Source organism: Capsicum annuum, chromosome 10 (assembly GCF_002878395.1).
Source record: "Capsicum annuum cultivar UCD-10X-F1 chromosome 10, UCD10Xv1.1, whole genome shotgun sequence".
In the NCBI taxonomy this organism is placed as follows: domain Eukaryota; kingdom Viridiplantae; phylum Streptophyta; class Magnoliopsida; order Solanales; family Solanaceae; genus Capsicum; species Capsicum annuum.
Window position 1 is genome coordinate 179,220,054 of NC_061120.1, and position 27,370 is coordinate 179,247,423.

At 32.1% G+C, this 27,370-nt stretch overlaps 1 protein-coding gene and 2 long non-coding RNA genes across 3 annotated transcripts; 2 read left to right on the forward strand and 1 right to left on the reverse strand.

Moving 5' to 3' along the window:
* Nucleotides 1-106: 106 nt before the first annotated feature.
* Nucleotides 107-26,783, reverse strand: LOC107843382 (nicotinate N-methyltransferase 1). Its single transcript, XM_016687647.2, has 4 exons — nucleotides 26,351-26,783; nucleotides 24,847-25,268; nucleotides 23,396-23,460; nucleotides 107-728 (listed from the first exon to the last, which is right to left on the reverse strand). Exons 1-4 carry the CDS (start codon nucleotides 26,644-26,646, stop codon nucleotides 426-428), a joined length of 1,086 nt encoding a protein of 361 aa, XP_016543133.2. The 5' UTR covers nucleotides 26,647-26,783; the 3' UTR covers nucleotides 107-425.
* LOC124888064 lies at nucleotides 16,516-19,627 on the forward strand. Its single transcript, XR_007045988.1, has 3 exons — nucleotides 16,516-16,559; nucleotides 19,309-19,409; nucleotides 19,490-19,627. It is a non-coding gene; the product is annotated as an uncharacterized LOC124888064 (long non-coding RNA).
* LOC107843383 lies at nucleotides 20,012-21,621 on the forward strand. The gene is made up of 3 exons (XR_007045987.1): nucleotides 20,012-20,294; nucleotides 20,994-21,114; nucleotides 21,263-21,621. It is a non-coding gene; the product is annotated as an uncharacterized LOC107843383 (long non-coding RNA).
* Nucleotides 26,784-27,370: the final 587 nt, after the last annotated feature.

Below are 27,370 nucleotides of genomic sequence, written 5' to 3' on the forward strand. Positions count from 1 at the left end.
ATAAAGGAACCACCACACATTATAGTTAATCAAAGGTTAAAATATTTCATATTAGTACAAAGATTATAGTCATAATTCATCAATAAGTGAAGAACGGAGAGTATAATTATCCCCTAATCAAACATAATGCTATGATAAAATCAATCATTACTGAGAAGTCTCGAAACATTAATACAAACACAATACTCTCTTTATTTGGGTTGGGCTGGGCTGGAGGCCTAGTAATCAAACTGTACTCGTCCTTTCTCATAAGTTTTATCCATAGGTGAATAAACTGCTCCAATCTTCCATTCTCATATATATATGAGCCTGAAAATGGAGTTATGTTGTACAATTAAAATACCGTATGTATTTTTATTATTAATGTTACATATTTTAGCACACGTACGCACGCAGAAATTGGAATATATATGTGATAATTCTATTCATAACTTGTGAAATTCAAGGATGGTGAAATAGTGATCGCCGTAGAAAGTACGACAGTCGGAGAAACCGACTGCTTGGCCGAGCTGTCGGAATTCTTCCTCAGTCCGGTGCTTCCCCTTGGCACGGTAAATACTCATGATAAAAATGTCTCCTCCAAGAAGGGCTCGAGTTCTCTGGCTATCATCAGTATGATTAGGTACAACTGGCTCGCAAGCAATAAGTTTGCCTTTCTTTGGAAGTGCATCGTAACAATTTTTCATTATTTGCTTGCATTCATCATCTGTCCATATTGGTAGCATCCACTGCATGCATCCATGTCACAACCAAAGTATAGAGTTTAATTTATTTTTTTGAGGGATATTACTTTTACTTAAATGTACGTGAAATTTGTGAATATAAACATATCATGACATTTTACTAAAACATTTATTCCCTTCATTCCAATTTAGTTGTCTAGTTTTGATTTAGTACACATTTTAAGAAAATAATGAATATTTTTAAATTTTATGGTTTTAAACTAGAGATATGTTTTTTAATCTTGCAAGTCTCAGATATGCTATGTGGTAAGTTAGAATTGAAGAGTTGTCAAAAAGAAAAGAGATATTTTTTTTTTAGACGGACTAAAAAATATATTGAAACGGATGATGTATAAAAGCATATTTTATCTTTCATTTTATTTATTTTGCCAAGATAGTCATTTATGTTTTAGGGTAAGTTTAGTGTAGTCTCTTGACTATACTTTTGAGTGGTTTCAGTCTTATAAGTTTTGGTATCCATCAAATATGTAAGAACCTTGTATCAGTCAAAGGAAGACTTACCCTAACCAGGGCACGTGGCAGAGGCGGACCCACGTGGTTAGCTGAGGGTGCCCGTGTACCCGGTAACTTTTTTAAAAAAATCGTATGAATATGTATAGATATCCTACTAAAGAGTTAATATAAATAATTGTGCACCCTCAATAACAAAAAATGTTTGGTTGCATTAGTTTTGAACTCATATGCTAGCATCCTTTGGGCCTCGGCGTTGCGGGTTCGATTCTTGAAGAATGCCCCTTTTTTTTTCATTTACCTAACATAGTAACATTTAATTGCTACCAGCTCAGCTGGCCCCACAGCACCGAAAGTAGAAACTAGAATTACAAGGAGCAATTTCAATTTTCCATTTGACTCCCCTAAATTTCAAGCCCTATTCTACCCTAAATTCCAAGCCCTATTTTGTATTTTCCAAATTCCTCCAAAAGCCAAACTCCCTTGAAAGTGAAAACTAGAATTACAATTTCAATTCTCCATTTGACCCTAACAGGTATACATCTCTTCCTTTTGTTTTTAAATTTTTTTATTTAACTTTGTATAATGTTAAATCATAAAAGCTTTTAATATTTATTTGTTGCTTGAAAGTTAGTGTGTAAAATTTATTTGTATTTTTTTTCTTGCTTCTATTTAAGTTTATGAACTTTGATTAAAAATAAATAATTAATTTTATTTATATTCTCGATGAATTTTTTATTTTGTAGGAATTTGTTATTGATTCTTGTGAATTGAAATTTGAAATGGATAGATATTATTCTCCTCAACCAAGTTCTAGTTTTAAAGACAATTCTATCGCCTTAGTAAAAGCAAAAAAGGGCAAGAAAAGCTTCAAGATCCATTATATTTAAGCACAAATTACAAATAAAACGTGAGATTTAACAAAAATAAGCATAAAGGAGAAAAAATATAAACATATGTCTAGTTCAAGACTAATAATATAAGCATGAATGACAAATATATGAACACAAAAATTTTTTTTTTTATTAAGTGAAATATCAATTGTTTAGTGTTCGTATCTCCAGAAAAGTCTCATTGAAAGTATATCTTATAAATTAGAACCTAAACTGCACATTAAACGAGGTAAATGATCAACACAAATTTGAGTCTTTATTCAGAACTTATACGTGTCTTTGAAAATACTGGTGCACCCCCAAACTTCAAATCCTGGGTTAGCCTCTGGCACGTGGTTATGGGTGTCGAATAACCTCGAAAAAATATATGTATATTTGTGTATATTTATAATATATTAAAAGTGTGAAGACCCTTAGAGTGGTTATTTGAATTTTTTTGCCCTTCATTAAAAGATTCCGCAATAGATAAAACCATCTTTTTCACTATTTTACTCAAATTTTTATTTAATTATTTTAATAATATTAACTATAATATTAAATCCTAAAATATATCTAAGGAAAGAAAAAATTAAGAATCCTATAATATATATGGTAATAAGAAAGTGTTACTGCAAGAAGAATTTTAAAAAAAAAAAAAATCCTTAAGTTTTAGGAATCATAAATATACGTAATTTTTTAAATATTTTTTAAATAAAACAATGAAGTCTATTTTATAAGAAATATAAATATTAATAAAAAGTAAAGTAAAAGTCTACAAATAACATAAAATGGTACAAAAAACGGGTACCATTCAATAACATCTTCAACGAACATATGAAACAAGATTATTTACTTTTGGTCTTAGATCATTCTTCATTGTTTGCTTTACAATTGTTTTTTAGGTCAAGAAATATTTTTATAATATTTTATTTATTTTAAAGTGCATTGATTTTATAGGTATCTTGAAGATGTATGGTGATGATAATATATATAGAGACAGTTGATGATTCGAATTTTGAAAGCAGATTAACTTCGCGTGAAATATTAGTTTTGAATGATATAAATTATTATATCTATTCATTCTTATTCTTTTCAGGTAACGATCTTTTCTTTGTCTTCTTTTATGATATTTAATTTATCAAACTTTCTGAAAAAGAAAAAAATAGTAAGAGAAAAGGCCTAACTAAATCTGGCTTCTTGATTTTTTTGAAGATTTCTAATCAATAATTTATAGTTTTCTTATCGTAAAAAATATAAGATACAACAAAGAGACACAACAAGAGATAAAAGAAGAGAACGAGCGAATGTTTCTTCAAAAATATTCACGGTAAGGAAGAGTTGATAAGTGTTTCTTCAAAAATATTTACAGTGAGGAAGAATTGATAAGTGTTTCTCCAAAAGTATTCATGATGGAGTAAAAATTCAACGTTCAGTAGAATACTTGGGTTTATCTGGCTGGACATACCAAATACGAGGTTTGGCTAAATTAAACTCACCCTAATAGTGATTAGGTTAAAAAGAAACTCTTAACATTAGTTTTCAATTTTCCTAAAGATCTAAGGTATCCCTTAAAATAAAGGAATTGCATGTTATCATTAATATTTTATTTTATACTGTACATAATATATTTTTAAAAAACATAAATATTAAAACATATTTGACTATATTGTTATAGAGAAGTAATTTTATAAAGAGTCTACCACTATAATAAACGTCATTGTTGTTATAGGTGGAATTTCATTATAGAGAAGTAACATATAATATGAAAAATCAGTTTCGAAGAAAATCAGAACGCTATAGTGAAATACCGTTATAACCAGTGATTATTATAGAGAGGTCTGACTGTCTATATATTATTAAGAGAAAAAGGTTTGAAATATATCTAAACTTCAGTGAAATTTGTTGTAACATGCCTCAACATAGTGAGAGTCCTATGAGCCCTGGACTATTTATTACCGCAAAGGTCCTATTCAGATTCTGACGTGCTCAATGTGTGTGATTCACACAGTGGTCCAACTGACAAATATATGCCACATAAATACAATAATAAATAGTCTGGAGGGAGGGGGTCATAGGACCCCCACAAAATTGAGGTATGTTAAAGCAAATTTCTCAAAAGTCTAGGTATACTTCAGACCTTTTCTCCTATTATTAAAGTCATCTATTCATTGATTTGAATAATGAGTTTGTTCTTTTTATACATGCAACTTTCTTCTTTAACATTGAATACAGATGCAATGCACGTATCCTAAGCTAGTATCTTAAATAGTGTATATATTTTTGTATTGACATCCTCAGCAACAAAGTGTTGGGAAAGGTAAGGGCATTGTCAAAATATCTGACAGGGTAGCAGCAGAAGAATACCCAAGTTTAAATTTTTTCTTTCAATTTGAACTAAGAGGAGACAAGCAAACTCAAGCACAACAGTAATATGACAGCAAATAAATCAACCAAACGAAATGCGATAAGACAAAAATAAAATCAATCACACGAGACACCAAATTTACGTGAAAACCCCTTCGATGTGAAGAGTAAAAAACCACGGAACCAATGCTCCACTATAATCACCAAGATTTAAAATATTGTCCTCCAAAATGACCACCAAACAAGTGTCAAACAACGAACAACAACACATAAACTACAACACCCAAAAACTAAAGAAATAAAGGAGCGAAAGCACCAAAATTCAGTTATAGTTCAAGGGTGAAAACTAGGAGCTACAGGTCACAAAATCCAACGACGCCAGTTTCTAATCAAAGATTGAGATGAGAGGAACAAGCTGTCCAAAAATCAGCTCAATCAGAAAAGAAACAAAGCGAGAATCGTAATTTGAAATTGAGAGTTGTGGCTTAAATTTAGTGCGAAAATCTGCACACGTTCTCTCTTTCGTGGCTGCTGAAACTCTCATTGTGGATAGTGAAATAAAACCTAAAAAGATCTATATATATTTCCCATCGTAATGGGCTAAAGAAGGTTGGTCCAAATTGACCTTTATTTATCCACATAGGAAGGAAAAAAGACCCATAACCCAACAATTCTCCCCCTCCCGACTATGTGGAGATCACCATCTCGACAATCAAGCTTCAAACTTTTCTCCTGGCAAAGGTTTAGTCATCATGTCGGAACCATTATCATTCGTACGAATCTTCTCAAGTTCAAACAACTTAGAATCCAACACATCTCGACTCCAATGATATCTCACATTAATGTACTTAGACCGACCATTAAATGTAGAATTCTTGTCAAGATGTATAGCACTTTGACTGTCGCAATAAAGCACATACCTCTCTTGAGCACAACCAAGTTCCCCCGAGAATATCTTCATACAAAGCAATTCTTTAAAAGCTTCAACAACAATAATAAGCTCAACTTCTGTAGTAGATAGAGCAACATGTTTTTGCAACTTAAATTGCCAAGACACAGCTCCCCCTGCAAAAGTAATAAAATACCCTGAAGTAGACTTGCGAATATCAATATCACCAGTCATGTCTAAATCAGTATAAACACAAAGAATAGGCTTCCCTGTACCAAAACACAAACTCAGACTAGAAGTGTCACCAAAATATCTCATAATCCACTTCACAGCATTTCGATGTTCTCTTTCCGGATTAGAAAGAAAACATCTAACAATACCAACAACATGAGTAATATCCGATCTTGTACAAACCATTACATACATCAAACTACCAACGATTAAAGTATAAGAAAATTTTTTCATATCTTCCTTCTCATCATCACTGGAAGGACACTGTTTCGTGCTCAAATTAAAGTGCATAGCTAAAGGTGTATTGACAACCTTAGCCATATCCATGTTAAACCTTCGAAGTACTTTCTGAATATGTTTTCCTTGTAATAACCATAACTTCTTGGCGTTTCTTTCACGGAAAATCTGCATGCCAAGAATCGACCTTGCTGGTCCTAAGTCTTTTATGGAAAAAGACTCACTCAACTCTTGCTTCACCTTTTGAATCCTGCAAGCATTACGACCAACAACAAGCATGTCATCAACATAAAGCAACATAATAACAAAGTCACCATCAAAGAATTTTTGCACAAAAACACAATGGTCTGAAGTAGTCTTCTTGAAGCCCTACTTACTCATAAAGGAACCAAACTTCCTGTACCACTGCCTAAGAGCTTGTTTCAAACCATACAAGCTCTTCTTCAATTTGCAAACATAATTCTCTTTTTCCTTGACTTCAAAACCTTCAGGTTGCTCCATATAAATTTCTTCATCTAAGTCACCATGGAGAAAAATAATTTTAACATCAATTTGTTCAACCTCTAAATCTAGACTTGCAGCTAAGCCTAGAACCACACAAATGGATGACATCTTCACAATCGAAGAGAATTTCTCATCAAAATCAACTCTCCTTTTCTGGTTAAATCTCTTCACAACCAATCTAGCCTTGTACCGTGAAACTGGATTACCATTTTCATATTTCACCCAAAAAATCCACCTATTTTTTAAAGCTTTTCTGTGTTTAGGTAGTTTAACCAAATCAAAGGTATGATTATCATGTGAAGATTTAATCTCATCTTCCATAGCATCAAACCATGTTTCTTTTTCTTCACTTTCCATGGACTCAAAAAGACACTCAGGTTATTCTCCATCAGTCAAGAGTGATACTCATTGGGATAATAACGAGATGAAGGTATTCTCTCTCTAATAGATCGTCTAAGAGAACTCTCGGGAGCATTAATATCTGGTTGGTGATTAACCATATCAACTTACACTGGAAATAAACAACATCATGCTGACCATTATGTACATGATCATTATCTTCATTATCAACTTTATTTTCATCATCATGAAGATTTTCTTCAAGAGCAGTAGTCAAAAGAACTAGATCAACATCAACAGATCTCTCACTACTCTGAGAATCAACCATCTCAGCTTTGTCAAAATCTTCAATTGTTTGGTCTTCAAAGAACATAATATCGCGACTTTTAACAAGTTTCTTCTCAACTGAATCCATAATCAATGAAGATACACTGCCTAATTTTTAACATTCAACTTTTACCTTTCATCCTTAGGAATATGCACAAAAATTTTACACCCAAATACTCTAAGATGATCATAAGAAACATTCTTACTAGAACAAACTCTGTCAGGGAAATCACGTTCCAAAGAAACAGTAAGAGATAAATTGATAACATAAGCAAAAGTATTAGGTGTTTCTGCCCAAAAAGAATTCGGCAGCTTATCATCTGAAAGCATACATCTAACCCTCTCAACTAGAATTCTGTTCATCCTCTCTGCTAAATCATTCAATTGAGAAGTTTTCGGAGGAGTTTTCTGCTTTGGAATTCCCTGCTCTCTAAAATATCTATCAAAAGGACCAATATACTCACCACTATCATCTGAAAGGATGCATTTCAATTTTTTCCCTATCTGTACCTCAACCAAGGCCTGAAAATCCTTGAACACATCAAGTACTTGATCCTTAGACTTCAAGGGTAATACCCAGAGTTTGCGAGAATAATCATCCATAAAAGTCACAAAGTAAAGTGTACTATCATGATACCTTACTTTAAAAGGATCACATAAATCAGAATGTATCAACTCCAGCAAATCAAACTTTCTTGAAGGCGAATGACTCTGAAAAGAAACTCTTTTCTGTTTACCGGCTAAGCAATAAATACATTTCTTCAACTTTGCTTGTTTCACTCCATAAAGCAATTTTTCTTAGCCAAACTATCAATCCCCTTCTCACTCATATGACTCAACCTTCTATGTCATAACTTTGATGAAGTATTATTCTCCACCAAGTTTTTTAAGCCTCTAGAAGTAGATCCCTGAAATACGTACAAGTTAGACAACTTGTCACCTCAAGCCACAACCATCGAACCTCTAGTAAGCTTTCACTGAACAGCACCAATGGTGCTAACATTACCCTCATCATCAAGGTTTCCTACAGAAATCAGATTAAAGTGAACATCTGGAGCATGCTTAAAATTGTTGAGAACTAATTTGGAACCATTGTTAATTTCCAAACAAACAGTGCCAATGTCAAGTACTTTAACTTCATCATTATTGCCCATTTTCAATATTCCAAAATTACTAGGAGTATAAGAAGAAAATAATTCTTTCTTTGGTATAACATAAGAAGTAGCATCGAAATCCACAAACTAGCTGGACTCGTCATGAATAAGATTAATGGCATTCTCACCACAAGAAACAAGAAAATCATCATTAGAAACTATAGCAACACGATTTTCATTATCGCCTTCTTTCTTTTGTTGTCTCATATCTCTCTTATGCTTGTAACAATATTTCATAATATGCCTTTTTTGGTTGCAATAGTCACATGTAACATTCTTGAAATTTGGACTTCAACTTGCTTCTACTTTTATCTATATCATTCGGACCTCTGGACTTGTTTCTCCCCCTATTAGTAACCAAAATATCAGTGTGTGAAGATGAAGAAGATGAGGCCTGAGATCTTCTTCTCATCTCTTCATTCAAGACACCACTCTTAACATATTTCATAGTTACAATACCATCGGAAGCAGAATTAATCAAAGAAACTTGAAGAGTTTTCCAAAAGTTAGGCAGAGTATTAAGAAGCCAAAGTCCTTGAATTTCTTCATCGAACTTTACACTCATTTCGGATAGCTAGTCAAGGACATCTTGAAAATTATTGATATGATCAGAAATAAGACCGCCCTCTTTATACCTGATATTCATCAATTGCTTAAGCAGGAACAACTTGTTATGTCAGTATGCGAAGCATAAAGTGTCTAGAGCTTGTCCCATAAACTTCTTACATGTTTATCATTCACAATATGATTTCTAACATTATCTTCAACTCATTATTTGATATAGCCATAAACCTATAAGTGCTTAAATTCTCAATCCTCATCTGTCATGGATTAAAACATCCTGGGGTTTGGCCCTTAGAAAATTTCCTGGAATTGCGTTTTCCAAACCCAATATGACTCATGGATACGAGTCGTATGTTAGGGTACGAATGGTATGGTCCTGTCGTACACTGACCAGAGTTGGTTGATGGGACTGGATGGGTTACTGAAATGGATACGACTTAGGGGATACGAGTCGTGTGGTTGTATACAGGTCATATCTTGCACTCGTATAAGGGACAATGTTCAAGCCTCTTGGTATTCTATTCTACCAGGGGTACGGGTGAAAGGTACGGATTGTATGCTTTGGATACAACTTGGTTGGATGAATCGTAAACTGGATAGTATTGGGTCCAAAGGTTGATGTTAGGATACAAGTGGCGGTTACCACTCTTATCAAAGGGTATGACTCGTGAGGTCAGTCGTATACCTGTGACGGGAATTTTGTGTAACTTAAGCGGGGTAATTCTGGACATTTCCCTACTTACCCTAATAGGACCCCACGACTTTTAACCTACTTGGGAGGTTATTTACTCTATTATTTTATTCTTTAACACTTAGAAACTATTCCTTAACACTCTAAAATCTTCTCAAAAGCTTTTGGGAAAAAAAGCTAGGGTTTCATCTTAAGAGCTAATTTGGGGATCTCGTTGGTGATTTCTCTTCGTCTACTTTGTCAATTAAGACATGTTCTCTTTCCTCATTGTTAGTTCCAACTAAAGTCATGATTTTTTTTATTGGTTTTCATGATTTCATTGTAGTGTGATTTTGGATTTTCAAATATTATATTGAAGATTTTGTTTTAAAAGGTTGGTTATGGTTTCCCATGGTTTTAATTATGCTTTGTATGCATTAATTGTCATTTTGGATAATTGGAATACATAGAATGGTTATTGGTAATTGAAATTGGTTTTGGATATAGACTATGCCCCAAGTGTGTTTGACAAAATGCTTATAAAGATATGTTCATTACATTGATAACTTTTAAATAAAACTCTTGCTTGTTTTAAACTTGGTAAAGAAATTATGCATGGTTTAAATAGTTTTGAAAGGTAAGTGGATAAATGGTTATGCCTGTGGCTTACACGGAATCCCCCAAGAGGTTTATTATGGTAATTGGAAGGGCACTTGAAAGTTCATTCAAACCTACATATGATTGGCTATGAATAGTACTTGCAAGTATGATATGTATGACGATACCATCATTAAATGGCCTTGGTAAAATAAATGGTTAATGGATTGCTTGAAAATGGTTTTAATTGGGCATTAAATAGGGATGTGTAGCTAAGTTGTGGAAGGTAGAGGTCTCGGGGGATCGAAACTGGAAACTCATATTTGCCGATATGAGGTTTGGTCTTGGTGACCGTGTGCATAATGTCACACCATTTATTGGGGGATTTACTAGTCATCCCAGGGTTATCTTCCCTGGTTTTGCAGCTACACACACTAGAGACCTTTCAACAGGAAGAGATGAACCCATATTGTCTGTGGGTGGTTTAGGACGGTAATTGCTACACAGCCCAAGTAAAAGTTTTAAATGCATGCTAAACTTGGTTCCCTTTTCCGACACTTATATATATGTATGATTGTATGCAATATGGATAGTTTTACTTAGTTTTATAAATGACATTATTTTATCCTTATCCTGAGTTCATGCTAGCGATCATTCGCTAACCCATCTAATGGAGGCTATATAGCCCCATGCTATGTAGGAACCGATCGTTCTACTCCTCCTACATACTGATTGACTCGGGGATCAGCATTTGGACTGAAGTGGTGAGCTTTCATCCTTTCGGAAGGCCTCATTTGATGTTATGGACATCTTTAGACACTTGATTTTATTTTGGATATTGGTTTTGACCATGGTTGGGGGAATGTCCCAATCGAATATTTTTACTCTTTTGGTTAGAGGTTTTGTGATACTTCTAGGAATTGGTATGGGCGGGATAGATATTTGTGTCGGCCTTAGCATTGAAATAGGTTGGTGGGCTGATACCACATCACATGATTTCTTACTGTTTCATCGTATTATATTTGGGATTGATTATCATTATATGTTTTGGAATCCATTAGGTTATGTCCTAGTTTATGGCCTTTGGTTCGGTTTGGTTTGGTTGGACAGTTGGTTTGGTACGGTTAGGTCGATCACGGTCATGACCCGATCCTAGAGTCTTCATGATAGCATTTATGCTATCATGTTATATACTCAAAATTTAGCTCATCAAAGGCTGCATAAGGTGGTTGGGTTGGGTAACAAGGGGAGGTCCCCGGTTCTGATTGGACTTAGGATGTCCATTACGTCTAGACCCTGGTTCGGGTCATGACATAGACTGAGGTTTAGTAGATGCAAATACAGGCAAATATATTTTCTTGACAAAGAGAAGATCTTTCATCTTGCCTTTTCAAGTATGATTATTACTACCATTCAAACACACTATTTTATTTATATTTGCCTCCATCATTCAAATCGATAATCAATAACAATCTACGCTCTGATACCATTTTCTTGAGAAAAGAAAGGGCACAGTCTAAATGCCTGATAAGATGGCAGCAGAAGAATACCCAAGTTTAAATTTTTTTCTTTCAATTTGAACTAAGAGGAGACAAGCAAACCCAAGCACAATAGTAATATGGCAGCAAATAAATCAACCAAACAAAATGTGACAAGATAAAAATAAAACTAATCACACGAGACACCAAATTTATGTGGAAAATCCTTCGATGTGAAGAGTAAAAAACTACGGGACCAATTCTCCACTATAATTATCAAGAGTTACAACATTGTCCTCCAAAATAGCCACCAAACAAGTGTCAAACAACAAGCAACAACACATAAACTACAACACTCAAAAACTAGAGAAATAAAGGAGCGAAAGCACCAAAACACAGCTATTGTTCAGGGATGAAAAACAGGAGCTACAAGTCACCAAATCTAACTCTGTCAGCTTTTAATCAAAGATTCAAATGAGAGAAATAAGTTTTCCAAAAATCAGCTCAATCGGACAAGAAACGAATCAAAAATTGGAATTTGAAATTGACAGGTGTGGCTGAAATTTAGTGCGAAAATCTGTACACTTTCTCTCTTTTGTGGCTATTGAAACTTTCTTTATGGATAGTGAAATAAGACCTAAAAAGATCTATATATATTCCCATAGTAATGGGCCCTATGGACAAAAGAGGGTTGGTCCAAATTGGATTTTACTTATCCATGTAGAAAGAAAAAAGACCCATAACCCAACATAAAGGTCAAGTAATTTCACAAGCTAATATTTGGTGCACGAACGGGCATCTAGTAGGCTCACCTGGATGTGATTCCCACTATAGCACTTTCAATATTTAAATTTTTTGACATTCTAATAGTTACAACCTAATTTGCTTGTTTTCTAGTACTTCCTCCGTTTAAAATAAAATGACCTAATTTGACTTGAAACGGAGTTTAAAATAATAAAGAAGAGTTTTGAATCTTGTGGTCTTAAATTAAAGATATATCAAATGTACCAAAATGTCCTTCAATCTTATGGTCTTAAACATATCATGTGAAAAATTAAATCAAAAAGTTGCTAAAAAAGAAAGGGGTCATTCTTTTTAAAACGGACTAAAAAGAAAAGTAGGTCATTCTTTTTTAAAACGTAGGGAGTAGCTATTTCTTAAATTTTCAGAGAGTTCAATCCCGTATTTTATAGTAAGTAATTAATATGTCTATGTTATTAGAAAAAAAAATAAATTAACATGTATACTAATGGAAAAAGTCATCGTTTCCACTCTAAACTATATCCGAAAAGTCTAAGACACACCTAAACTATTAAAGTGACCTAATACACACCTAAACTACTTTAAAATGAATTTTTTTACCCCCTAATTTGACATAAAAAAAATATAATTATTTAAATAAAAAAAGCGCATCCAAATACAAAACTAACCCCAAAAAATAATAATTAAAAATTTCCCTCCCCAACCCCCAGCATCGCATCTCCCCTCCCCCTCCCCCTCCCCCACCCCACCCCTACCCCTAAACTCCAACCCCACCCCAACCAACACATCTTCTTCATACCCACCACCCCCAAGCTCCAACCCCATCCCCAGATAACATAATTTTTTCACACCCCATTCTCCCTTCCCCACCAAATTGATGTCAATTTCACCTACCACTATCAATTTTTTTCACAATACCATTGATTAATCATCCAACCTGCCACCATTAATGTTTTAACTAACAAATTTTAAATTTTTAATAATTTTGATAGATTTGTTCCAAATCACTAATTTTGATATAAGTTTAAACGGGCTCACTGAAATCCAAATTGAATTTGCTATTTTCACTTCGCTGGCAACCCAGCGAACTCAAATGGTGACTAATCTTCGAGGATGGGTCGAGGTTTCTGTAGTAAGGACGTTTTTTGGTAAGTTCTCACCGAAAAAATCTGATTCACCATCTGATTTTCCCTCTCTCTCGCGATTGGTCGTCTCTCTCTCTCTTACGTTACTCTCTTTTCAAATCATCTTTTTGTGCTCTCAATTCTCTTCTATGTCCCCCTCACTGTTTCTGTTATCCCCTGATTTCTTATCATTGGTTCTGTGAGTGTGTGTTGTTAATCCATCCAAAAAATGGCGGTCTGTGTGAGCATATGTATTATTGGTGTGAATTGTTTTTTTCTCACTGAAAAATCAACAAAAGATGAAGTGAAGTTTTTTTTTTTGTTTGTTTGTTTGTTTAGAAAAGACGATAGGTTACGGATGAATAACATAGTTAGACGAAATTGATTGTTATGGTAATTTTGTTGGTGGGATAAAGTTTATGGTGGTGATTAATTGATGATACAAGTTCGATGATACACCATAACAATGGAGGTTTTGGACATTAAAGAAAAAAGAAAAAAAAAATTATGAAAATAATAAATTTATTATTTTTTCGTATTATGCTGATGCGGCACTGACGTGGCAGGCGCATGTGAAATACCGCACCATATGCAGGTGGTATAATGCCTTATAGGGTGTAAAAAAATTCACTTTCATATAGTATAGGTGTGTGATAGGTCACTCACTTTTATATAGTATAGGTGTGTGATAAGTCACTTACTTTTATTTAGTATAGGTGTGTGATAGGTCACTCCAATAGTTTAGGTGTGTCTTAGAATTTTTGAGTATAAATTAAAGTGGAAACAATGACTTTTTCCATATACTAATTGTCTGTTTGGCATTGCTTTTTTCTAAAAGAAAAATATTTTTTGAGAAAAAAGTACTTTTTGAAAAAAAAAGATGTTTGATAAACTTCCAAAAGTGTTTTTAAAAAGAAGCAGAAGCACTTTTTCTATTTTTGGAAAGAAGCAGAAAATTTATGTTTTCCAAAAAAAAAAACAGACAGAAGCAGAAGTAGAAAATATCCTATAAGTTTGACTTTAAAATTTTATACTTCCTATTTACATAATAATTCTTTATTTCATTTTCTTTAAATAAAATTAAAAATATCATTAATGATGATGGTCGAAGAATATATAACTCTTTATTTTTATTATTATGATAATAAATGTCAAACGAATCACATAGCAAGATCAAATGATATTTTAACAAATACTTGTAAATATTTTCTCAAATATTTAATTTTAAATAAAATCATGAAAAGTGACATATTTGTTATAATATGGTGAATTTTTTCATATGTAGTGATTTAATTTATGAAATGATTTTTAAATTCATTCTTGTTTGATATTTTTAGGTAATATTATTTAAGTAATATATCATTAGTATTTTTTAACAAATCTATCAATATAAAGATTGATTGAAAATTTTATAGTAAGTACTTTTAATTAAATAAAAATAAAATTTTAACTAAAAATACTATAATAGATATTTAAAATAAATTTTTTCTATAAAATAATTTTAGTAGTAAAAGTGTATTGTAACATGTTCTTTTCGGTCATTTATCTCTGGAAAGCACTTTTTGAAAAAGACTATTTAATCACAATTTGTTTATCAAAAACATTTTTTAAATAAAATTATCATATCCAATTTTTTTAAAAAAAAATATTTTTCGAAAAAGTTACTCCCTCCGTTTCATTTTATGTGTCGTCATTTGACCGGGCACGGAGTTTAAGAAAAAAGAAAAGACTTGATAAAGTTTACCAAATTATTCTTTATTAAAAAATGTGTTAATATGTTTTTTAAATTAAATGGGATCAATAAAGGTAAAAGGGTAATTGTATCTTTAAAAAGTTGCCTAATAAGAAAAAAAGATACTTATTTTAGGATGAATTAAAAAAAATAATGACATATAATTTGAGACGGAGGAAGTATTATAAAAGTAGTTCCAATAAGAAGTTTTCTAATAGCAGTTTCATACGAGCTCTAAAGATAGTGGAATTTTCGCCATTTTCAATTCCTAGGTCTATCTAGGTGTCAGCTAGATTTGACAGAATTGTAGAAAAATGATTTAACTGGCCTGAAACATACATTTATAGGTGCAATTTTTTCCCAGTTTTTTATCTACTTTTCTTGGAATCCGATGCAGTCTTTAAGTTGCAAACTTAAATCTATTCTGGTGCCTGATGAAATTTTTGTGTACAATTTCTAGAATATAATGAACTTTCTTGATGTTTCTATTCAAGTCTTTTTACACAGTTTTCCGCTAATCTAACATATGAAAAATGTGAGAAATTGAAGAGTAGAAAGGTGTGATTTACAATTCAAAAATCAGATGTCAAAATTATAGGTTCATCGATCAGTGTTCAAAATATAGTATATATATAACTTTACTTTAAGACTATAAAATTTTGAATTTTTTCTTCTTAAATTTCATATCAAATCAAATTATTAAGACAAACAAATAGAGGCAAAAATATATATGTATAATCTTATCTTTACTAGTGCATTTTATTACTTACTAGGGAAAACAATCAAAGTTGAATGTGGAGTTATTTTTTAAACCATATATTTCAGTATCTCTTTTTTCTCGTACGATGTGTATGCCATTAAAAAAAATCTTTTTAAATTTTTTATATTTAATTGATAAAAAATTTTAAAAAGTATTTTTTAAAAAAACAAATTCCTTTATTTAACTTATATACTCTCTCCGTTTCAAAAAGAATGACCTACTTTTTTTTTTAGTCTGTTACAAAAAGAATGGCTCCTTTTTCTTTTTAGCAACTTTTTAATTTTAACTTTCTACATGGCATATTTAAGACCACAAGATTGAAGGACATTTTGGTATATTTGACATATCATTAATTTAATATCACAAGATTTAAAAATCTTCTTTATTTTCTTAAACTCCGTGTCAAGTCAAATTAGGTCTTTCTTTTTTAAAGTATAAGTGAAAGTTAGCATGACTACGAAGGATATTTTGATAAATAACACCAATAATAAGGGTATTTTTATAACTAAAACCTCCCATCAATAATAAAGGTCTTATGGTCATGACACTACTACGAAGGATATTTTGATAAATAACACCAATAATAAGGGTATTTTTATAACTAAAACCTCCCATCAATAATAAAGGTCTTATGGTCATGACACTTCCACGTGTCTTTTGCTTTTACTTTTTATAACTTTCCCAAATTCTTCTCCCGAGTTCATTTCTCTTTAGGTCCATTTTCTCTTTCGCCTTCACACCAAAACACAGGCTTCAAACGAGGTTTGTTTATTGTTTTTGGCCCAAAAAAAATAATTTTCTTCAAGTTTATTAATGATTTGTAGATTATGAAGTATGGGGTTTGGATTTTCTGTTCATTCTTGAATTTTGAGTTGGATGATGGGTCTTTTTGTCTCTCTGAAATTGTGTGTCCAATTTCCACGTTCTTATAACTCCAGAATCCAAGTTGACTGAATTTTTTTCTTTTTTTTTTTGTTTTAAGATGCTCCGCTATTCTGTAATTTTTGTTTTGTGAATTTATTTTGCGTCTTAGTTTCTAGAATCAACTTGGTAATTGAATGCCACTGTGATTTGTAGTAGTCAGCTGTGATTGCAGATTTGGCGCTGTGAAATTGAGCTAAGATTTATTTAGAACACGATCATGGCTAAATTTATGAGCCAGGTGGATGTATGAATCCATTTTGTTTTAGCAATTTTACTGTCTTTCTACAACCATGTCAACATGATTTTAAGTTTGAATGGGTGAATTGGCAATTTCATTGGTGTAAGGGCTATGGGTATACGTGATGCAATTCTTTAGTGGTAGGAGAGTATAATTGATCCATTTCTAATAGTTGAGGGACAAATTCGGCCTTTTTCATTATCAAACTAAGCTGTGAAATCAAACTTATTTCTCTTTATTATTGCATTAGAACAGTGAACATATATGACTAATTTTAGGTTCTTTAAAGGCCAGTTCTTGAAATTTCTTCCTGGTTGATCTTCCAAGGCTACAAAAAGTGAAAATCATGAGATGTTTTGCAGTTCACAAATAAAAATAGGCATGGCCTATTAGTCTGTTGGTCAATGACGTGGATTTAAAAATAAGAATTTGCAGAATTTCCTTGAAAATGAGATAGTGACTGAATTTTAAGAGCTAGATTTCCTTGTGTGTTCAATTTATTTTAGCGATTTTACTGTGTAGTGACTGAATTTATTAGCTATGTTTCTATGTTAAGTGATCTTGTTTTGTGTATTATTTATTTGGAGTAGCTTTGCTTGGTGTATGTTTTGATTTATATGCCCGCAGTTAGCCATTGTGATAGTGACTGGATGAGAGGTTGACTTCGTTGAGCTGTGATTTGGGTGTTGACATTCTTAGAACTAGCACTTTCCTTCTCCTTTTTGATTGTCGATCACGTTAGCTCCGGTATGGCACCAAATACATTTTCCCTCCAGCTAGATGTAGTAGTTTACTATATAGCTTCTTCGTAGCTCATTGATTGTTTTTAAGGTGTTGCTGTGATTTGGGTGTTGACATTCTTAGAACTAGTACTTTCCTTCTTTTTGACTGTCGATCACCTTAGCTCCGGTATGGCACCAGATCCATTTTCCCTCCAGCTAGATGCAGTAGTTTACTATATAGCTTCTTCGTAGCTCGTTGATTGTTCTTAAGGTGTTGATGTGTTGTGATTCCCTCTTCAGTTTTGCTTTGATTTACATCTCACGTTTGTTTGGCTTGTCAATTCTCTTATGTTGTCCAAGCATATTTTTGCAATTGATGTTTACCAGGCTCTTGTGATTTTGATCCTTTATTGATTTCCATCAATTTTCGGACAGTGGGATGAGCATCCTAAGATGGTGATACCACCACTGTCCATTCATCAATTGATTCAGTAAATTTTTAAATCTTCAAAGCAGGTTTGTTTTTGTTTATTGTTTTGACAAAAAATTAATTCTCTTGAATTTTATTATTGATTTATAGATTATGAAGTATGAGGTTTTGATTTTTCGTTCATTCTTCAATTTTGGACTGGAAGATTACAGATTGGTCTCTGTGTGTCTGTGTGTGTGTTTTAGACTTATTATGAGGTTTTGTCTACTGTTATTGACAAAGAAAGCTTACAATTTTCTCTTCATAGCTTACAATTTTCTCTTCATTCTTGAATTTTGAGCCAGAAATTTAGCCTTAAAAGTTGGTACTGTTTTGTGGGGTTTTCTCTATACTTAAAGATCAAAGATTGGTGCATAACTAATGTACAGAAGTTGACATCCTATCAAATCGAAAATAGTAATCGCTGCAATGACTTGTGTTCTAAGATTTGCAATTTGTTTATTGTTTCATTTTGCATCCTCATTTTGGTGTTTTTCATCGCATAGATGTTAGTTGTATTGAATTGTAATTTGAATGTTGACATTATTAGAACTAGCACTTTCTTTCTCCTTTTTTACTGCCAGACAGTGGAATGAGCATCCTAAGATGTCAATACCATCACTGTCCATTCATCGATTTGTTCAGTAAATTTCTAAATATCTGTCTGTATGTGTCTCGTATGTATTTGGAGTTTATTTTGATATCGTATCAGAATTCAATTAGAAGTTGAGGTTAATTTATTGCAGAACACTTTATTAGCGGTTGATAAAGTAGTATTAATGTAATAGATAATTGATTTTAGGTTTATATCATTATGGCACATAACAGATGTAGTTAAATAGCAAAAATGGATAGTCCCTCCATCCCAATGTAAGTGTCTTAGTTTGATTATGCACGAATTTTAGAAATAAAGGCCAACTTTTGAATCTTGTGGTCTTAAATGAAAGATCTGTGTTTCCTTTAAGTCTTGTGGTCTAAAACTTGCCAGATAGAATGTTAGAAATTGGGAAAAAAATAATAAATATGGAAAAAGACAGTCTTTTAGGGACAAACTATAAAGGAAAGTAAGACATGAAATTGGGACAAAGAGAATAATACATTAACAGAAATATATTGGCCAGCAGTTATGATTTTATTTAATTTTAACCATTTGTATAGATAATTATTTTGTAGGTAAGCTAAGTCTTTTCTTTGTCACAAAAGCAAGTGCGAGGAAGCTCACAACCCATGGGAAAGGAAACCTAAGAAGCCTCGTTGTAGTGAGTTTCATAAATTTTCTATAACTTCTATTGATTTTAAAATTCGTTTGTTTATGATGTTTTGTTGTAAAATTATGTAGGCAGTGAGGTTATATAAAAATTGGAGGATTTCAATCTGATGCAACAGAAGTTTAATGTATATCCTCAAAATTTGCATTTAAATATTGATACAAAGAAGGCTGCTTTGAAAGCTTCTCCATATGTTGTCAATCTTGAATCTCACTCTGGTACTGGTTCAATAATTTTTTTTTGTTCTCATACTTGGAGCCTTAGTTTTTAGTTCTAACATCTTGTGGAGTAATTTTATCTACTATTTTATTTTATGTTCATCCTCAGGGAAGGGGTGATACTTCAAAGTTCTGGAGTTATTATAGAAAACGTTAATACCTGTAGTATAGTATTAACCTCTGCAAGTCTCCTGAAGTGTTTAAGAAGTGAAAATTTTGAAGCGGATGATGTTAAAGTTTGTTTAATTGTATCATGTTTTCAGATTTGTCTAATTACTATACCGAATTTGTTTTTGTTGATCCACTTGATTATATGTATAGTACTTTTAGCCAAATTCTTGGTAGATTACTTGGTAATTATAATTATTTCTTTAGGTCATTGTGCACCTATCAGGTGGAAGATCATTAAATGGTCAAATAGAGGCATACGATTTTCATTATGATATTGCTGCTATTAAGATCCAATCAGATGCCCCACTTCCAATCGGCTCCTTGGTTCAGTTAAAAAATGTTATCACAGTTGATTCGTGTAAACTCCATGTTGATTTTTTTTAGTTACACATTCAAATTCATTTGATCTTGTTCTTGGAGATGCAGTTATTGCTCTAGGCCTTTTTATAGAGCCCTATGATATTATGGCTGCTTCTGGTGAATTCAGGTTGGTGTTTCTATTAGAGTTCTAATTTATTGCAATCACTTCCTCTGTAATAAAGAAGTGGGAGATGAAAAGTTTATTGTGAAGCCTATTAGTCTGAAATGTACTGAAGTAGGCTTTAGTTAACCATTTACACAGTACCCAAAATAAAATAAAAAACAAAAATAATTCACATCATATACTTGAGTGTTCAATGAAACCTTAGATGTTGACTTTTTTAGGTCTGAGGTTTAGATGGAGGTTTTGGTTTTGGGGTGAGGAATGAAGAGGAAACTACTTTGTTGGATTTTTTGAGGGTCTTTGGGATGGTGATAGTGAATTCGAGCTTTCCGAAGGAGGAGGATCACCTGATTACCTTCTGAAGCGCGATAGCCAAGACCCAAATTGACTTTTTGCTGCTTAGGAAGGGGGATAAGACTTTGTGTAAGGATTGTAAGGTCATTCCGAGTGAGAATCTTTCGACCCAGCACAGGCTTCTGATGATGGACATGGTTATAAGAAGGATAAGAATAGAAAAGTCAGGGAAGGTCGAGCCAAAATTAAGTGTTGAGTTTTAATTTATGAATATTTTGAGGCTTTTAATTTATTGCTTTGGTCTTGCTTGTTATTTGGTGTAACATTCTTTGGTCCTACTTGTTATTTAGTATAACATACTTGCTTTGTCAGTAAAGTTACATAACGGTGTTTGGTTGTACTTAATAGGTCAAAAGATACAGGCAAATGCAAAAACTGATTCTGATGCACCAATAGATCCACCTAAGGTTGAGGAAAAGCTTGGTGTTGTTCTTAATGGTTTATCGACTGATTCTAATATCACTGAAAGGTTCGTGGAACTGTTGTTGATTCGCTTAATTTTTACTCTGATTTATTTGTTCATTCAATATTAATTACAGTAAAATTATGTGCTTAGGGAAGTTCAGTCATTTCATTTGTTCATACAATACTAAGTATAGTATCATTATGCGATTCAGGGAAGCTGAGTTTATGTCAAGGAAAACTCTCTAAGCTAATGCGAATAAGTTTGAGTTCCAAGCTGAGGTCTGTCGGCTTATGGAACTCCCTTTACAGAGGCATCTTCTTGACAATGCTGATTTCCAATACTTCTGATGTAAGTCTGAATTTCAATTTTGGTGTCTGTTCTATGTGAGTTGTAAAAAGTTTGTTCTGAAATTATTTGTCGTTTGATTCAGAGACTGGACAAGATCAGTTTTAATAATATTTTTATTTAGACCTTTGTAATTGAATTATACATGGTACTATTTTTGTATAAATATCTTTTTGTTCCTTATCAAATGACTACCAAGGGTATTTCGATAATTTTATGATGCAATAAAATGATTACACATGCATATTGCTTTTTCTTTATATTTATTAGTTTTATCCTTATTTTTATGGTGCAATAAAATGGTTACACGTTCATTTATATACAAGAGAAATTATTATTATTATATTATTCATTTTTTTTACTATTACTATTACTACTTCATACCTTATTGACTTACTATATGTATGTTGGTTACCCATTGAGAATTCCTTTTTGAGCTCATTCAATTGTGGTTATTTCATGGATTGCAGATTAAACTCGATAAAGAAAAGAAAATTCTTTCCATTCGTGACAGAGGTGTTGGTATGACTAAGGAGGATCTAAGAAAGAATTTGGGAACCATATCTAAATCTGAAACTTTAAGAGATTGCTAACATAACATTCAAGAGAAATTTGTTCCCTTAATAGATTTCTAAAGTTCAATTTGTTCCCTTAATAGATTTCTAAAGTTCGAGAAAAATTTGTTTCTTTTAAAGATTTCTAACATTCCAGAGAAATTCATTTGCTTTATAAATTTTAACATTCAAGAGAAATTTATTTCATGTATGAAAGAATATTGTGTGTCTCTATGAATGTGTACATGATATGCAATATATATAGTTAATTATTCAATTATCTTGGTTATCCTAAAGTTATATCGATAATAGAAACAGTGATACAAGTATGCCCGTGCAACGCATAAACACGGGCCAACGAGTGAAATATAAGAAACGACTTTCCTAATTAAATCAATAAATGACATTTCACAGTTTTATCTCTTCATGTCTATCAACACACCCACCCTACCCCAATATCCTTCCCCACTCCACCTAGCCAACCCCACCATCCCTACACCCTTACCTTCCACTCACTTCTTATTGTGTTTATCTACATTATATATAAGTAATTTTGAAAAAATATATAGTTTTTTCATCACTTCTTATTTAATACTTTGATAGTAATTAAGCAAAAAATATTATCTAAAAAATATTTATATAAAATCTTGACGAACACCATCGAGGGAAAGCAGGGGGTAGGAACAAGTATTGGGGGTTTCGAGGCGGGGGCGTGGATCGGAAGTTGGGGTGATATTGGATTATTGGAGGATGAGAATGAATGATCTGAAAGTTATTGAGATCTTGTTTGCTTTGCTTCTAATAGGAAAATTGTTTTTTTCGTTTTAAGTTCTTACAAAATCTTGATCAATTAGATAAAATACTTGAAAAATATTTTTCACCATACCTAACAAATTAAGAAGTTGAACCAATATCTATAAAATATTTAGAGGTCATTTTCTTGCCTCACCAACTCTGATAAATCTGATGGGAAATACTCAATCTTAAGTTGAAACGAACTAGTATTTTCACCGTAATTTATTGAGCTCTCGCTTGCTCTGCTTCTAATAGGAAAATTATTTTCTTCCTTTTAAATAAGAAGTTTTTAAAAAGTTTTAACCAATTAGACAGAATACTTAAAAAATATTTTTCGCCATACCTACCAAATTAATTAGTTGAACAAATACCTAAAAAATATTTAGAGTTCATTTTCTTGCCTCACAAACTTTGATAAGTTAATGGGGGATACTTAATTTATGTTGAAAAAATTAGTGGTACTTTATCTGTTTTGATTGATTTATCAGATATGTATTTAATTAGGTATAAGTTAAATTTTTTTTATTTTTTATTTTTATGATCTTAAATATGAGAATCAAAATTACAAGAAAAATATTATTTTAAAACGGATTACTATTAAGTATGACAAATAGATTGAGAGGAAAAAGCTTTGAGTAAAAAGAAAGCACCTTCATGAAAATAACATCGCCCTTTGGTATGTGATCGAATATGTCACCACCAACGTGTTTTATACCTGTACCCCAAAACTGGTCATGCATAGCCACATATTGCAAGTTCAAGACATGAAAGATTTATACATAACAAAATAATAGGAGCAGTGTCTTGTTTCTCTTTTATATATTTTTCTATGAAAAAATTAATTAAATTAATTTTTGATTATTTTATTTTTATTTATATCTAAGATATAATTATTCTGCATTAAATACTTGGTTTATTTTATCTCTGTTATATAACTAAGTTAGTCTATTTTATCTCTGCTACATATCTAACTTAATTAACGCTTCACTAATTAAAATTTTTATAATTAATAGGTTTGGTTTAAATAAAAAGAGATTCTTGTTTACTAAAATATCAAATATTTTACAACAATACAATTTTCTAAAACGATTAATAGTTTTGTACTGTAAGGATTATATTCTAAATGTCACATTTTGAGTTGTACTTTTTTAAAAAAACTGAAATCTTTTTTAATAATAAGAAACTACTTAATTTTTTGCTTTCCATTTTTTTTATTAGGAGCACATGTTCTTCAAAGAATATACTTAATAAAAATACTTAATTCCATTTTTTTCAACTCCTTTTTTTTCACTTTCTAAGTGCTTTTGATTTTTAAGCTTCTTAGGAAAAACTTTTGTGGTATTTGAGAAAGATAAAAAACGTCTTTTAAGCATTAATTGTGCCTTTAGGCCAAAATAGTTTTTTTTCTTTAAAAGAAAAAAAGAAAAACAAAAGGGGAGTTAAAAATCAAAAGTTGGTATTTCCAACTTATGACCTTCAATTCAACTACTAATTTTCAAAAGTTATATTTTCAACAAATAAAAATTAATCCATTAAGTTGTGTGAATTTTCACGACTTAGAATAAAATATTTTGATTCAAGTCATGTGAATTCCCCCGACTTGCATCAAATTTTTTTGCTCCAAGTCGTTTGAATTAAAACGACTTATTAGAGGAAAAAAAAGAAGTGGCAAATTAAATGACATCCGTTAACGGATGCAACAAGTTGTGGAAAATGTCACGCTTTTGGCTCTTCGGTATTAATTCAAAAATTAGTTGTTCTTTTGAATTTTTTATTGAAAAAAATTGACCTTTTTTTAACTCGGGACTCCTCCAAACACCCTCTAAGCTGAGAGGGGAAAACCTTCTTTCTAGGTTCATATGTAATTGTCATGTGTCAATGATTCAACCCACATTAATCTCATTTTTCATAGAATTAAATGTCCGAAATAAAATAAAAGAGAGGAAGAACAAGAAGGTTGATTTCTTTTGGTCACTCAATCATTTTTCTTGATTTTACTTTTCTTCACTATAAAAAGTGACGTTTTGAAATAAATTAAAATTATTAATTGAGTGACAGTTATAAATCAAACTAAAATAACTAGAACATGACCGCAACTTACGAGGAATTTGTGGGGCTTTTTTAACCACCTCAGGCAAATCAAAATTGATTCCAAGTTGAATACTTGAATGTTTTTCTAAAATCATCTTCAAGCAATCTCCACCACTCCCTCCAACATCAACAAGTGTTTTCACCTCTTGAAAACCATCGTATCTTTCCAACATTCCCTTCATAAATGGCACAGAAACTCCAGACATTGCATTTAACATAAGGCTATTCAACTCCGGATTGTTTCCGTAGTAATTGTAAGGTTTCTCGCCATTTGCCTTCAGAAATGGCTCAGATGATGAATCATTGATGACCTCATGAACCATTGGCCACGTCCTCAGTATCGCGTCCTGGTGGTGCTGGAGCACGTATGAGCCGTGGGATAGGCCATCCTCATCCGTGACTAGGGTCTTGCCAACCTCAGTTAAAGAATACCTATTTACAACAAATAATATTTATGCCTCAATTTCAAATAATGAATTGAGCTGGCTATATAAAGTCTCAGTAACCAGCTCCCAGATTGGGATACTCATTGCAATATAAGATAAATTACATTGCTTAAACACGGTAGATTTCAGAAGTATGGCCAAAAAGAAATTCTAAGAACTTCAATATTTGCTAGCTATAGAGTTACGCTAGACACCAACTATGCTAGTTGGTTAAAACTTACAGTTGAATTTAAAGTTCATGTTACTTAATCATGATTAATTAATATGTATTTTATTTAATTTAATTACATAATCATAAAAAAAAATATTAATTTAATATATACACCGAGTGGGTGTAAACTTTTTCCTATGGACCACCTTTTGTGGATAATACTATTTTAAAATAATAATAATAATAAAACTTCTTAGTACCAAACACGTTTCTACTTTTGGATTCAGTCACCAATTGCCAATATAATATATATAAATATCTAGTGTGTGTGGACTAGAAACACCGCATGTGCTAACGCACAATTGAACCTCATATCCGATGTTTGGTTTGACAATCTGATTAACTAAGAAGACGAAGAAGAACGGGCTTACAATTTCTTAAATTTTTTCATAATTTAAGAAATTAAAGATTATTTTTCCAAGCAACTGAAAGTGAAAAGAGCAGAATCAGCAATGGCGGATCTACAATAAATACAATAGTTTGGACCAAAATAACAAAAGCAAAATACATAATGTGTCCTTTAATTTGACTTCAGCTTGCATTGTCCTCTAACTTTTGGTGCACTCAAATAAATACTTAAACTTGTATAAAGTTAAATAAACAGACATATAAATCTATGTGGCGTGCTACATGAGCAGTTCGCATCACATGTGGCATCCTATTGTATTATCCTATTGTATTATGAGCCATCTGTTTACTTATTCAACTTCATAGAAGTTAAAACGTTTATTTATGCACATCCAAAGTTAAAAGATTATACATGTCCGCCGAGGCGAGACCAAGCCAAGGGACATGTATATGTATTAAATAAAGAAAAAATGATTATTAATTCCATGACGAATTAGTGTCAACATTACCTCCTTTGAAAGCCGTCATCAGTTGTGTGCTCCTCGAATACATCATAGCTTGTTAGCAAGCGTAGGACCCGCTGAAGATTCTCAGCATCACCGCCGCCCTTAGGGCCGCGGATTTTGGCAAGAATTTCAGCGGAAGTGAGCGGAGCGTTTGATCCACCTTGCCAAATAGCATCAGCTAGCTTGAGTTTGACAACGGCATTGAGGGACATAGGTACACTCATCATGTGAGCTAAATCCATTATAGCTAACCTCGCTTTATCATTAGTGTTGCTTATTTCCCCATTTCCATTCTCCATGGTTTCTGCAGGTTTTTTGGCCTTCCTTTGGAGATTATGTTCTATCTTGCACTTGGGGATGTCATGTGTTACATTGGCCAAATGTGGCCACTTTATAGGGGTACTGGCAAAGAATGCCCGTGCAAAGGCATGGGTCCAACATGATTAATTTAATTTTCTACTTTATTTAAAGTCTTTCAACCAAGTGTTATGAATAATTTTGAATAATATTTTAATATCATTCCAATATATATATATATATATATATATATATATATTAAAAGATGTTTGATATACGATCAGTTTCGTAATAATTACACTAAATGAGGTCCAAAACTAAATTTAAAAAATTCAAATATTTCAATAAAACCGAAATCAAAATGTAGAAATTTGAAATGAATCAAGAATTCAAAGCCAAAATCAACAAAACAAGTGCATAAGAAGGGTAGGTGAAAGAGAAAATAGTTATTCAAGACGGTGACTTTCTTTCTTGCAATCAGTTTAATAGAACAGCCAAAGCCATAAAAATTTGTAGAATATGCATAGAAAAATTTGGTAACTTCTAGCTGAGTCAATCACAATCCCCGGACTAATTTATATATTACATACGTGACTCAATCATTTATATATGTATAGGAAAAATGGGTACCAATATGGTACGCAGATTATATGATCCAGAAATTATAATCCTAAGATTACAATCACTGGGTTAATTTATATCATATGTGAAATTATATAAAATAAT